The 14932-nt window shown below is 35.9% G+C and overlaps 1 protein-coding gene across 2 annotated transcripts in view; it reads right to left on the bottom strand.

Annotated features, from left to right (window-relative positions):
• CDK13 (cyclin dependent kinase 13) overlaps positions 1-14932 on the bottom strand; it is a 104247-nt gene that overhangs the window by 18126 nt on the left and 71189 nt on the right. For both annotated transcript variants that reach the window (XM_032484258.1, XM_032484259.1), the window contains exons 8-9: positions 7355-7456; positions 7181-7258 (exon numbers count right to left, since the gene is read on the bottom strand). In XM_032484258.1, the coding sequence (XP_032340149.1) occupies positions 7181-7258; positions 7355-7456 (180 nt within the window). The remainder of the gene's footprint in view (positions 1-7180; positions 7259-7354; positions 7457-14932) is intronic.

Genomic DNA, 14932 nt, shown 5'->3' with positions numbered 1-14932 from the left:
GCATCCAAGATGGAATAAACAGTCTAAGACAGGGGAAATTACTAGAAACTAGGGTGGCAGACGTGACAGCAACTGATAATCGCCCTTCAGCAAAATCAGTGCCTGGTGGCCAGTCTGCTATCCCCCAATCATCTACTGAAGATGCCTTGAAAGGCCTCATATGTTAATCCCCAAATAACTATTTGGGGAATCTATTTTGATCTATTGACTTATCTACTCTGGTGTCAACAACATAGCTTTATATTTTTTATAAGGCTTACAGGACAAACCTGTCTACCCATTTCCCTAATTATTCTTTTCAGAATTTCCTTACAGATGAATTGTACAATCAATTACTGTCACACTCCAAAAGGAAAAGAATCCTGTTGGGATTCAACTGCTGCTCTGAATTTATGAATTTGGAAAGGATACTATCTTTACAAAGCTTAGTATTTCCATTTTTATACTTCCTTTAGTTTTATACAGGCATACCTTGTTTTACTGAGCTTCACAGATACTGTGTTTTTTCAGACTTCAGATCTGTGGCAACTCTGCCTCAGCAAGTCTACTGACATCATTTTTTTTCCAACAGCGTCTGCTCGCTTCGAGTCTCTGTGTCACATTTTGGTAATTCTCGCAGTATTTCAAACACTCCATCAGCAAAAAGATTACAACTCACTGAAGGCTCAAATGATGGTCAGCATTTTTTGGCAATAGAGTATTTTAAAATTAGGGGATGCACACATAATGCTACTGCACACCTCACAGACTACAGTGCAGCGTAAACGTAACTTAATGCACACTGGGAAACCCCAAAACTTGTGTGACTCACTTTATCCTGATATACACTTACTGCAGTAGTCTGGACCCAAACCTGCAGTATCTCCAAGGTATACTTCAATTATACCTTATATATTTCTTTTTATGGGTTCTGCTTTTTGCTTTTTTGAATGTGTTCCTATCCCTGTTATATTTCCTAAGCAGTAACTAGGAGAGATTTGTTACGGGAAAGGGTGGAAACTTGACACACAAAATTTCAGGTAGCCATCTGAGATCCTATGGTTCCTAATATAGTTTTGGGTTTTGTTTCTGTTTTTGTTTTTTTGTTTTTTAGTTCACAAAGGTTTACTTCTCTACACAGGCAGAAAACATATCCACGTTAATTTCCTAATTTCATACCTGTGTCATATAGGGTGAGTAAATTCCATTTAACACAGTTTTTTGCTAATTGTTTCTGAGGCCGTCCAGGTTTATTATCACCACCTATAATCAGAATTCATCTATATGTTTCAAACGTGTATTCCTCTTTATCATTACAGTATGCTACATGATGTGATAATTTCCAAACAATGGTAAAATGCTAATGATGTTCCACAATACTAGGTAATTTTGTTTGGTTTCTGATTTTAATAATGGGATTACATTCATTATTTACCATGGGGAAAGATGACTTTTGGTTTGAGAAGAAGTACAACATATAATAAAGATACTCACAGACACACACATACACACAAATTCACACATATATCCTGTTAAGAAAGCACAAATTTATTCCTTTTTATTATGGGTTTTATTTTTCTGGCTTTTAAATTTAAAAAAGATACTTTCTTTAGTTCTATTTGTTTTGATTTTTAGAAACTCTATTATAATCATCACCTGTATTTTCTTCCTGGGTCACTAATGTCTTGAATTATTTTAAGAGGTTTCCTAATATTCAGTCATCCTTACATTCAAAAGAGGAATACCACCCTGGGCTAATAAAGTACTATTATTTTAGTGTAATGCTATATTCTACTTTTTAATTGGTATACAGTAGCAGTTCACAAAATAGGGTCCAAAGACCAGTGGGTGTCTCTTAGACCCTTTGGGGGGTCTGGCAGGTCAAAGGTATTACTAAGACATTATTTAGCTTTTTCAATGTGTTGACTTTGCACTCTGGTATTAAGCCCATGGTGGCACTACTGGCACTTTACAAACCACTGGCACCTTAGCATGATTTAGGCAGTAGCACCAGACTATCAGTAGTAAATACTCTTCACTACTATACAATCTTGGTGCAGGAGGGGGAGACAATTTCACTTAAGAATGTAATTGTTGAAGCAGTACAAATTATTATTAAATCCTTACACTTGAATATACATCTTTTTAATATTCTTAGTAATGAAACAGAAAATACTCATAAAGCACTTCTGCTGCACAACAAAGTGATCGCTATCTTGAGACGCACCCGTGCAATTATTTGAGTTGCAGGCTGAAGCAGCTGCTTTTTTCATGAACCATCATTTTTACCTGTAACAAAAGCTAATAAACTATGGTCATTCAGACTTGGGTATCTGCCAGACATTTTCTTAAATAGGAACAAAGTCAGCTTGTTACTTCAGGGAAGACAAGTGCAATCTTTATTGTCAAGTAGAAAATTCAAGCTTTCAGGAGAAAATCAGAATAGTAGAAGACTTATATCCACACCATAAACTTAGTCTCAAATATCTAAAGGCTTTTCTGATGAGATTAGTGGTCATAACAAATGTAATGAATGTTACATCTGGAAGACCTGCTCAATTCAGTGATCCAGTATTTATCAAATGACCAATACATAATGTTACAAAATCATCACAGGTAAGGGATCCATTTACAGTGTAAGATGTGCCAACAGACATCAATATACTAGAGCACAAAGCAGATGGTTTCAGAGTGCACGTTACAGCTAACCTGTAAAAAACTGCCACTTGGCGCAGCTTCAAAGAATGTGTGTAATTATGTGAAAAGACTACTGAAGATAGCATATCACAGGTGTGAGGAACCAGGTGTTTATTAAGCCAGACATTGAAATATTTTAAAAAGGTTAAAAAAAATGCTATTCATTTCACCAACATTTATTTTAGTTTAGAAAATATAAACTTTTCACAATTAAAATGTTATGTTAACATACTGTTTCTAAATGAATTAGTAAGTATTTTAATTCTCAGTTTTAAATATCAATAGATACAATCAACAATACAACAGATCCAAGTTCCTGGGGTCTTTCATAATTTTTAAGAGCGTAAAGAAGTTCTGAGACCAAAAAGATTACGAAGTACAAGTCTATAAAAATGTTTTACACACGACTGATTTATGAAGGTATACGTTTCATTTTTTAACATATGGGCACTTTCCTCCTTCTTTTCCTATATTCTGGAACAACTAAAGTCTATGCCTTTAAAATTTAAAAATTTTTACCTGCGTGACCATTTAGGCCTGAGGTTTTGTGTATGTGTGGGAGCGGGGAGAGAGGATTCTTCTCATTCTAATGTACTTTTAATTTCTTCCATGATTATATTTCACAAGCAATGTACATCGTGTGATATAAAGGTTCTTTTGCTGGCTGCCAGAAGGCTTAGAGTTAAAAGTGTGACTCTCACATAAAAAATATTTTCGCCCTCCTTCATTCCTTTTTGTCCCCACCTATGTTTTTCACTCTCTGCCATGACTTTTTAACCCATGCTACTTCTTAGCACAAAGCTTTTGTAATCTGCATAAAGTATTTCCTGGAACAAGGTGAAGTACAAGTAACTTGACCACTCTGGTGTTAAGCTCTTTAAGACAAATTCTGGTTAGCATTCCCACCCTCAATCTGTTTATACTTGTTTGTACATTGCAGGCCCTCGATCTCATCATTCCTGCAGCTTAACATTCCAGCATTACTGCAAATAAGATGAGGGGAAGAAGTACATTAGGAAACTTACATTTATTGATTTTCACAACCCTAAGCGTATTATTTGTCCTGTTTGACTTGTGAAGAAAGAAACTTACAGCGTTATAGGACTTACCCTAAGTCACAAGAGCAGAAGTAGCTGAGCTGGCATTAGAAGCCAGGCCTGTAAGACTCCAAAGCCCACCCCTTTCAATATACTCTGCTGCCTCGTTTCAAATCAAGGAAACTTGTCTCTTTTACCAGAAACTTCCTTTTTTTCCTTCACGTTTTACAAATAATTAATGCTATAAAATGAAAATTGAAGCATCTTTTTCGTATTATTATAAATATTTGATATCTTACCAAAAAACAGAAACATTCTGAAATATATAAAGTAGAAAGTAAAACAGTCCCCCCTCCTGAGCCCTCTCACAAGCCCATGTTCAGATTAACAATTCAAGGCTCTTATGATGTCTTTAGTTTGTCTCATCTATATGGGATCAAATCGTACAGAAAGCCGTGTTACAGAAGGGTGTCTGCAAAACTGCTCTTTTCATGTGACCATGTTGCTTTTCCCTGTCAGTATCTCCAGATCTGCCGTTTCCCTTTTAATAACTGTACAGAATGCCACTAAGCAGATGGATTAAGCTTTCTTTTTATTTCCATATGGTTCACTAACTGACTTAACATGTTCCTAAAATAATCCAAATACACTCATGCCCCAGGATCACGACTCTGCTCTTCCCTCACTTCACTGGGATCTCTGTTCCAATGATGCCTCATGGGAGAGACCTTCCCTGGCTCCATACACAGCACTGCTTTTAGCATTGTCTATCCCCTTACGCTTATCACCATCTGATGTATTTTATTAACTTGTTTTGTCTATCTCCCCCAACTAGAAAGCAGAAAAAGTTGTGTGCCAATCACTAGGCACTGAGGATAAAATCCCCAACCTCTTTGTATCCTCAGTACCAGTAACTGGCACACAACCAGCAATCAATAAATACTGTTCAATTAACTACCTGATTTGAAATATCTTCTGTATTATATTCTAAGGTCCACATGAACTTACTTTAAATTTCTGAATTTCCCATAGAATTCCACTAATTCATCTATGTAGCTTCTGCCAGTACAAAATGGTTTTAGTTACTAAAATTTTGTTTTAACATATGATATGCCTAATTGTCTTTCTTTAAGAATTGTCCTGGTTATTTTCGGCTTTATACCTCCAGATCTCCCCCCACCCCTCACTATGTTTCTAACTGCTTATTATCGATACATAGTCTTTAAAAACTACTGCTTTTGGCATGTATGTGTTAGTATATACTATATTAGTATATTGTGTATATATATAAATATACACACACACATTTGTATATGTATATCTGAACACCTGTCATTTTACCAAACTTTTTATTTAAGGTATTTAAGGCAATTTCCTTATATGTATGCATGTATCGATGTTACCAGATATAAATTATGATAGTGCGATAGTACTGCCTCCATCTTTCCAATATTTATTTCTCTTATTGGGTTCATTCTTCTAACACTACTAGTTAACTAGTTAGTGCTCCTGAAACGCTCTTAAAATAATAAGCCATCTTTTCCTCATTCTTGTCTTTACTTCTAGTAATTCACCACTAAATATTACTGTCTGTTAGTTCGTGATAACATACTTTTATCACAGAAATATGCCTCTATACTTAATTAGTAGTTTGTATTTTCAACAATGCCTATTCAACACCTATCAAGATAAACATATTATTTTACTTCTACTACAATGATGCATCTTAATGACAGAATTCCTAAAATTAAAACACTCTTGTATTCTTAGGATGGCCCGTTCTTGACTCTGCAAGTGAATTTTTAATGAAATGTTGGATACTACTGGCTAATCACTCCTTTAGAATTTCTATATCAATATTCTTTAGAAATTTCTCATGCTGCCTTTTTGGTGTTTTGTGTCATACTAACTTTGTAAAAAGTTCCAGGAAGTTTTATTTCCTACATAGTACAGAGAATTGGGTATAAGTTTAGATACTAAGGTAAAACTATCTAGATTCAAATCTCAATTTTGCCACTTGCTAGATGTATGACTCTGAACAAATTCTTCACCTCTGAAAGGTTCAGTTTACTTAACCATAAAAAGAAGATATAACTGAGGTAATTCAAGAGAAATTCTTAAAACAATACTTGCATCATGTATAAAATAAACAAATGTTAACATTATTAATAGAAGCCCTAGTATTCAATATAATTAGGAACAATGGTCAGCTAACAGAGAAAATGGGTTAGAGGGAATCATTATCAAAAAAAAGAAAGAAAGAGATACACAGATACATAATTCAAACATTTTATTTTAACTAAGAATGTATAAATGTGCATTTATTTCCCAACCTTCTGACATTAGGCCAAGGCCTTCTCTTTGAAAAGAGTATTCATTGAATGAGATTCTAAATTAGCTTTTTTGCACAAACCACACCCATAACACATCAACCAGGATTTAAAGCAATCTGAGTATTAAATTCTCCTAAATTCTTATGAGTTTTCTTTCTAACTTATAGTAACTTGCACACCCCTAATTAATTTGACAGCAACTCTGTTAAGTCTTTGCAAAGCAGTGCATCTGTCTGTATTTAATTAAATGACATATATAATAATAATAAAATGTTTATATACAAAATTGGAAACAACCACTTCTTAGTCATCACACTCTTCATCTGGTGAAATAAATAATGTAGTCTTACTAGACAGTGGTAGTCTACTAGCTGCGAATATTTAGCTTGCTATGTTATCAAGCTAGTTTTATTTACAGATAAAATGGAGAGCATCAATTAATTCATAAGTCTGCTGAAGGGAAGGTTCATAGTATACATGTGCCTTTTAACAATATCTCTCCTAAAAATTCTCATTTGTATTTTGAAACACACAAATCTTACAAGTTACAAATATTATATATGAAAACCAAAAGTGTTTTTAAAAAAGGAATTTATTTTAAAATATCAGATGAATGGAAAAAAAAATATCAGATGAAGAGAAAGATGATTAACATGTATGTCCTATGACCTAGGTCCTGTGATAGGCTCCAAATAATGAAGACCTATGCCAGTGGGTGCATGGATGTATTCTCGCGTATAAGCATACTATACAGACACATAAACATATATGCACATATGTATATAAAAGAGTATTTATTTATATTATACCCAAACATTAATTCTCTTCATTGTCATACTTGAAGGAAGAGTATCTACCATTCATTCTCTCCTCCCTCACATTTACTCTTCCTTCCCAGTCTTATCTTTGGGGGCCACAAGTACTTTGATTTAATCACAAAAGATCTTAGGACTTTAAGATCCTCAATTTTACTAGAACAGGTATTAAGAATGCCTGCAATCTAGTTCCTCCTCCATTCAGCAGTCGTTAACCTTCAACAGAACTATGCTGTCCTCCTAGAAACACAAGCCTGAACATTTTTTAATTTCCTATAGAGTATGACACACCTCTCCACAAGTATAATCAGGAGCTTACCTTATTAATTCTAGTTGTGCAAGTTCCTGATTTGCTTGAAATATAGGCTTTTTAGTGAAGAGCTCACCAAGGATACATCTAATGGGAAAAATATCCATCGTTACCAAATGGTATGATTTTACTTCACCACCAAAAGTTTCAAGTAAATTAAAACAGTCGATAAGCCCATCTTACCCACAGCTCCACACATCAATAGCTGGTGTGTATCTTTCTTCTCCCAGCAGCAGTTCAGGTGGACGGTACCATAAAGTGATGACCTTATTAGTATATGGTCGACTAAAACACACAAAAAACACCCTTTAGAGTTAATACGTATTAGAATAAGAGAAATTTTCTTAAGAAGTATTATTTTGACTGATCAAAGCAATCCTACAATTCTAACTAAAACTACTGTCATCTGCCCACAGACGGGCTCTAACATCTAATGTATGATCATAAAATATATCTGAAAGCAACATGATTAATTTAAAAATTCCCTTAATACATAAAAAATTAGAAGTAGTTGGCTTGTTTTAACTGTAATATGGTCAAAGAATGGTCTTTATTATCGACACAACTGTTTAGTACTGTTTTTTTTTTTTGTTTCATAACTTTTAAAAGGATTAAATGATTTAAAGGGCACTGACTGACTGACCAAATCTGGCAAATTACTAATGTGTGGTAAGACATAGTTCAAATTGGAACCACCTAACATAAGTTTTCAATCGAGCATATCTTTGGCAATATTTCATTGATTTCAACCCACTTCAGTATGTGAATAGAAAGTAGAGTGGTGCAGACTGCAGTAGCTGAGGTCTATTCTGCAAAGAACCACCAGCAATAGGTAAGATGCTTCATTAGATGATTCCTTTAGGTCACACATATTGCTAAGAGGACATATACATTGCTACCACTTTATCTGCCACAGAAGAGATTATCTAGTAAGTTGTATAAATATTTTCACTCCTCAGAGAGTGATCCTGATCCTCTACATGAGTAAAAAGAGTCCAAGAAGTTAGAGGTGGTTCTTCCACTGAACCATGGTTGGGGTATATACTTCAGGGTGATCACATGTGCCTTGAGATCAATTTTAAACCTCTCTCTCTTTCCAAATATCCTCCAAATCACAAGGACGCAAAGGCTATAATAGGAAATTCCCCAGAAAGGCTGTATTCCAAGCCCATTAGGTAAATGAGAGTGGCTTGGACTTGGACCAGTTTGGGGAAGGAAAAGAAGGAACATATAATTTATAAACCAATTCTCTCTCACCAACTGTAGGTCTGAAGTTCCACGCAGCACACGACCTCAGTAACCTGATCTGCTCTGCTCCCACACAGTCGAATTTCTCCAAATAATTTGAACACTTACACTATAAGCCACTGATCTGGGCATTACAGCATTGCCATAGATGGAACGATAGTAACACAGTGTGCCAAAGTCAGGGGAAAAGGATACCTGACCTTGGTGTTGTGAAAACAGAGGACAGTCTAAGCTGTATATTATCAGTAGCCGAGTAGGACTGCACTTTTCTGACATTATTAAATGACTTTTCTTAGTGATTTCTGCTTGTTCTGTTCTGTTTGTTCAGCTCTTGTCTTCACACACTGAGGAAGTCTCTTAAACTCTAACTGCTCTAATTAAGCTGTGTTTAATCATTCTTTAAAAATATGTTCGCCTCTTTACGCCTTAACTCCATTTAAATTTGAGATTCCTTCCTATTCTTCTCTCATTCAAACCTATACCTCCTTTAAGACAGTGACAGATCTACCTCCATAGAGTCTTCTCTCTATTAACAATAGATTTATTTTCACATTCTTAAATTTACACCATACTACCACTGATTAAACTATTTTGTTTTTCCTATGTTCCCAGAAAGTCAAAAGACCCCAGAGACTATTCTTTATTATGAACCCCACACACAAAGCCCAGAAATGCTGGGCACAGGGCAGGCCCTTTAAGGTATATATGGCCCAGCACCTATGCAAGGTGACATATATGAAGTAGCTGGGTGGGGAAAAAAGTCTGAGAAAATTATAAGTAATTTTCTGAAATATTCTGAGGGTCCACAAGCATATAACCTACGATCTTATTACTAAAGTACAACTGGGTATCTACAGTCTCAAGAAAATGTTTAAATTAATACAAATCTGCTGTAAATAGTTGATTTTTAACCTTTTATGTTCAGAAATGCTTTTAAATATATTTTAAAAATAAAAGTATGCTGAATTATATGGAGAAATCACACAAATTAAGGTTACTAAATTTTACTGAAGAAGGAATATTTAAATAAAAGATTGGTATTTTATACATTGTTAAAAAGAAAAAACAGATGCAAAATGGAGTCACTTGTGCTAAGTTCCACACTAGCAAACCAAGACTTTAATACCTAATCTAATTGCAGATTCAGCCCATCCCAGGAATGTAATCTTAACCACTCAGTCTGGAACTTCCTAGTCAGCACCAGTGAGGGAATCTGCCACACAGACCCCTACCGTCCACTAATGGAAAGTGACCTTGCCACAACCAGTCTGCTTTTTGCTAGTGTAACTTTCTTGTCCCTGCCCCCTTCTGCCTTAAAAAATCTTCCATTTTGCACAGCTCCTCAGAGCACCTTCCTTGCTAGACAGGATGCTACCTAATTGATGAACTGTTTAATAAAGTCAATCAGATCTTCAAATTTGCACAGTTGAATTTCGCTTTTTAACAGATTTGGTGGCAGTGGTAGGACCAAGGGAGACTTGCAATAGCTTAAGGGGGTAATAACATAGGTATGGGTATCCTGGAACCCCTCTGAGTTCTCTGTCATTCTAAGTTCTGCTCTCTCTGCATTGAGCTCTGGATCTAACTGACTTTCCATTACAGGGAAGGTCAGCTTGAGCTAGAAGATGGTTCTGCCCAAAGCCCAATTCCTTAACCTTTGTTTCAGACTGCAATTCCGAGTGTTTTGAGTGGAAAACCCCTAGACCTTAAGTCTGCCCCAAAATCTGTTAGAAGCAGCTGTTTTCCATCCATGTGGAGCCCCCAGTCCTTAATCGTTGAGGTCTGTTGGTTCTTTACCCACTCTGAGACCACAAGACCATTAGCAAAAGTCTTCAAGTTATTGGCCTTATGGTCCTCCTATATTTACCTTCAAAAGAAGGCTCCTCCCAGAATTGATAAGACTCTGAGGGATTTTCTAGTAGACTGCTACCTTAAACAGTCAAGAAAAATTAAAAGCTTTAAACCCCACTTGAAACCTCCCGGTGTGATCCTGGAAGAACTATCAGAAAACGCTCTCCCAAATCTGTCTGTAGTACTCAATAAAAAGGTGAAACTAAAATATCTTTTGCACCCTCTTTGTGTTTGCCTCTTATATCCAAGGGGTCATTCAATGCTGCCAGAATTATTTATTGTTCCTCCCAGCTGAAAACTGACAAGATATTTAAAAGGATTTTTAAGTAGCTCTGTGGTCAGAAATTGAAAACTGATACTCAGAGACTGACACAAACTTTTTTAGGACATCTCCCTAAAATAAAACCACATGCACAGAAGTAAAAGATATAAAAGGATTTATAGGTGGCTCAACCTATAAAGTCATTTAGGTTTCAACCCAATTCTCTGAGGAATTGAGAACTGTCCTTATCTTACGAATCTTTGCAAAACTAGAAATGTAACTGCAGAGATGGTTCAAAGTTCACTATTCCTTTTTACCAAGCCTCAAACCTACTCTATTTATCTTAAAAGGCTTGTGACATGCATTCTTTCCGTGTGCCCTGGAGATGTCAATGTTAAAGTACAAACTTCAGGGAGATAATTCTTAAAAGAAAAAAAGGGGGGAAAGGGCATTTGAAATTTAGCGTTAGCCATAGAGCAGGTAGTGTAACTTATTCCATCTAACAGGAATACAACTCCTTTTGTAACTAGGAACATGGAAGCTGTAAGATCTCTGTCTATATTTGTCTGTGTGTTTGTGTGTCCGTGTCTGTGTGTGAGCGTTGTAGATATGTGACGTAGTACTAATAGCTCCAAATGGTATTACTAAAATTAATTTGTAAAAAAGCTCTATTTAATTGGCTTAACCAAACAAGTGCTTATATAAATTTAGTATTCATAAAAATTTTCAAAAACTTAATAGAGACTACCCAAATGCCTTACATATTCATTGGATGTGGGAAAATATGCAGTGTAAAAGTTAGGATGTTGGTTTAGTTATTAAAATAAGCATGTCTTTAGAGTTGTCAGCATTAAATATAAAACTTTCATTCTACCTGGTTTTACTAATCAAATAAGTTCATGTTATCTTTGTTACAAAATTTGTCAGCCTGGAAAATGACTTGATGACTGACTGTGAATTTTTTATGGCATTAAAAATAAACAAGAGGCCCCAAATGGAGTTACTTAAGTCTCACCAGGACTTAGTAATACCTAACCTAACTGCACTTTCAGCCTCTGCCAGAAGTGGAATTTTAAACAAGTTCATCTAGAATTTCCTGATCAACACTTCGTAAGAACCCCTTCCTGCCCCTAAGGGAGGGCGACCTTGACTGAAATAATCCACTCTTCTAACATCCTTGCCCCATCCTCCTTCTGCATATAGAAGTCTTCCATTTTGTACAGCTCCTGAGAGCTCCCTTTTCCTTCCCAGATGGGATGCTGTCCAACTCATAAATTGTTTACTAAAGCCAACTAGATCTTCAAATTTATTCAGCTGAGTCTGGTTTTAACAGGATTGGTAAAAGTGACAGGATCCAACCAGACTTCCAAAGGCATTCGGGAACAAGAAACACAGGTGTGCTATCCCATGAGTCCTCTGAGTTCACTGTTTCTCTCGCTCTTTCCTAGGGCCCATGGGTTAAGTTTCTTGATTCTGAGCTCTACTCTTTTTGGGCCAAGTTCAAGCCTCTAGCCTTTCAGACTGCAGTTCCCAGATTCTCAAGTGGAAACCCCAGCCCTTGATTCTATCCCCAGATTCCACGTTAGGAACTGCTGGTGGCAGTTGTAGTTTCCCATTTGTTTGGAACCAGTCAGCAGCCCCCACCTGTTGGTCTGCTGGGTCAATTCTTTTCCCAAAGTTCCACAGGAATTGTTGGTGATTACCAGTGAGAGTCAGACTGGGTCTGACTTAAAATCTGGGCTACATCCAAGGTTGGACTGGGTCCAACTTGAGCTGGAATGGGTCCAGTAAAGATTATTGCTAATAGGGATCTTGGAAGCCAGAAAAATCACAAAAATTGGTGACCACAGGTCAAGCACTTAAAGGTTGTCAGAGAACAGGCCACCTCAAGGAGACAGCTGTGACAGGATAAGTTGGTGACAGAATGGGTCAGAATGACACTCGGTTGCCCTCAAACCTCAAGAAATTTCTATGCAATGAGGTACACTGTCAAACACTCCACAATTCTCAACACTGCATCATATCCCTCTTTGGTTTTGGTTTGGCTCCAAGAAATCCAAAGGCTTGACTAAAGCACTGGGATCCTTTATATACAAAAAGTTGGGCATGCTACCTTCTGGCACATCTGCTTATTTTATGTCTAAGAAGTGTGGTGCCAGAAGCTGTAGATAACTATAAAAATGGCAAAAATCATATACCAAATCTTACTGAAGACAACCTAGAATTACAATGTCCATTATGGGAAGGTTCCAATTAGACAAGATCATTCATTTAAGAAGTACACACGAAAGTACTTCTTATCAAATGAACATAATGGGACATCTACCTTAATTTACATGTAGAAGCTTCCAAAACGTTTCAAGATTCCAAAATAACTTCATTAAGAAGATTCATTGCAAAAAGCGAATGAAACATTAAACATACAAAAGGCACCTAAAACAACACCAAAGCCTCCTCATTACAGCCTCCTAGGGGTCCATCACTAAAACACTGGCCAAGGAATCAACTGTAACCAACTGGGACACTGGAAAAGAGACCATCCTCAAAGGCTCTATGAAATGTACCCAGAGAGAAAGAAAAACGTTATAACACAAGAAGATAAGTATGTCAGTCCTCTGATATCATTTAGGTGACAACCCAATTCCTTGAGGAATTAAAAATGGCGATACTTATTTTATAAATCTAGTCTTTACAGAAGCAAAGACAGGGCTTCAAAAACAATTCGAATTCCACCAATCCCAAAAACCTTGCCTATTCATCTCAAAAGGCTTGTAAATACTGATTTTAGGAAACCAAAGTCCCTCTTGGAGTCCTTTCCTTCTGTTTTGAGATGTAAATTTAATTTTTATCTAGGCCATCTCTTTTAAGTACAAATTTAGTGAGGTAACCCTTATCAGAAGAAGGAAAGGGGTAGAATTCTTTGAAATCTGGACAAATGGAAAAACCATGTGTCTTGCCCACAAATGTTAGTAGAAAAAGCTTTAGCCATGTGAGCAGATGAAGTTATTCCAACTATTCTTTTACAACTAGTGAATTCTATGTTATTGTACCTGTCTTGTGGGTAAAATTTAAAAACGAAGCTATGAGGTCTCTAAGTCTGTATGTTTCTTTGTCTCCACATATGTGTGATGTAGATGTGTGTTATTTTCTACCTCCAGATGGTATTGCTAAAATTAATTTGTAAAAGAGAACTCTATTCAGTTGGCTTAAAAATAAACAAGTGTTTATATAAATTAAGGGTTGGGTATTTTATAAGTCTACAGAACTGTAATAGAAACTAAGCCAGATGATTTTCAAGGTTCACATGATCTGAGAATATTTTGATACTAAAGCCACTTTAAGGTTGTTGATTTAGTTAATTAAAACAGACATGACATTAGAGTTACCAACATTCAATTTAATGCAGATAAACAGCTTGTATTCTACCTGGGTTTACTAGTCAAATTCATATTATCTCTTCTAAATTTGTCAGCAAAAAATAAGTTAGAATGATGACTGATATTGTCTATTGTCTTAGGAAGTTTCCACGGTTAAGCTAAATATAATTTCTAGGAGCAAATCATTTATATAGATGTAAGTGGGATAAGAGTTTACAGATAATTTTTTAGCAATAATTATATATACCTAGATCATTTCCAAATAAGATGAAATAGTGAAACCTTAATTACTAACATATGTTTATCTACTTTTGGCCTATTAAAGAAAAACTGAAGATATTTGAGTTTATTAATAAACATGTCTTATGCTTTATTGGAAGACTGTACTGTAAACAAGCATGTTTCTAAGAGAAATTATTAAATGCACTCATAAATTTGCCAATCTACAGAATGCTGGTGTAACAGTTCACAACTGCTTTCTTTGCAACTGCTGAGTTTTTTCTACTCGGAATGTCATGTGCCGAGGTCTTCATTAATTTGCCCTCTTCTCATCACTCAGGTCTTAGCTCAGTCTACTTCTCAGAGAGTTCTACCCTAACTGCCTTGGCTAAAACTGCCCCAGCAGCCACCCCACCCCCATACTGACACTACTTACCGACACTATTTTGCTTTGCAGCATTTAGTATTTTAAATTCTTTCCTCTACCCTACAGGTTTGTTGTCTACTTTCTCTCATCACCATGTAAATGAGACCAGGGACTTAGGTCTGTCTTTCGTATCTCTAACACCTAACCAATACATATAACCTAGGTCAGAGTCTGGTATATAGTAAGTACTCATTAATTTAATCACCTGACTATGCCATAACTACATAACAACAAACACAATCTTTTTCCTCATGCCCTTTCTCCATTTCCTTCTAATTTTACCCCAGTTTCCTCCTTTTGGTATTTTCCCAGAAAAATGTATCATAACATTGCAACAGAAAATCAAAAGTAATTTTTTTCCCAATGGATGTCCTCTT

The sequence above is a fragment of the Camelus ferus genome, chromosome 7, assembly GCF_009834535.1.
Source record: "Camelus ferus isolate YT-003-E chromosome 7, BCGSAC_Cfer_1.0, whole genome shotgun sequence".
Taxonomy (NCBI): domain Eukaryota; kingdom Metazoa; phylum Chordata; class Mammalia; order Artiodactyla; family Camelidae; genus Camelus; species Camelus ferus.
Note: the sequence above shows the minus strand (reverse complement) of the source record. Positions and strands in the feature narration are given on the sequence as shown.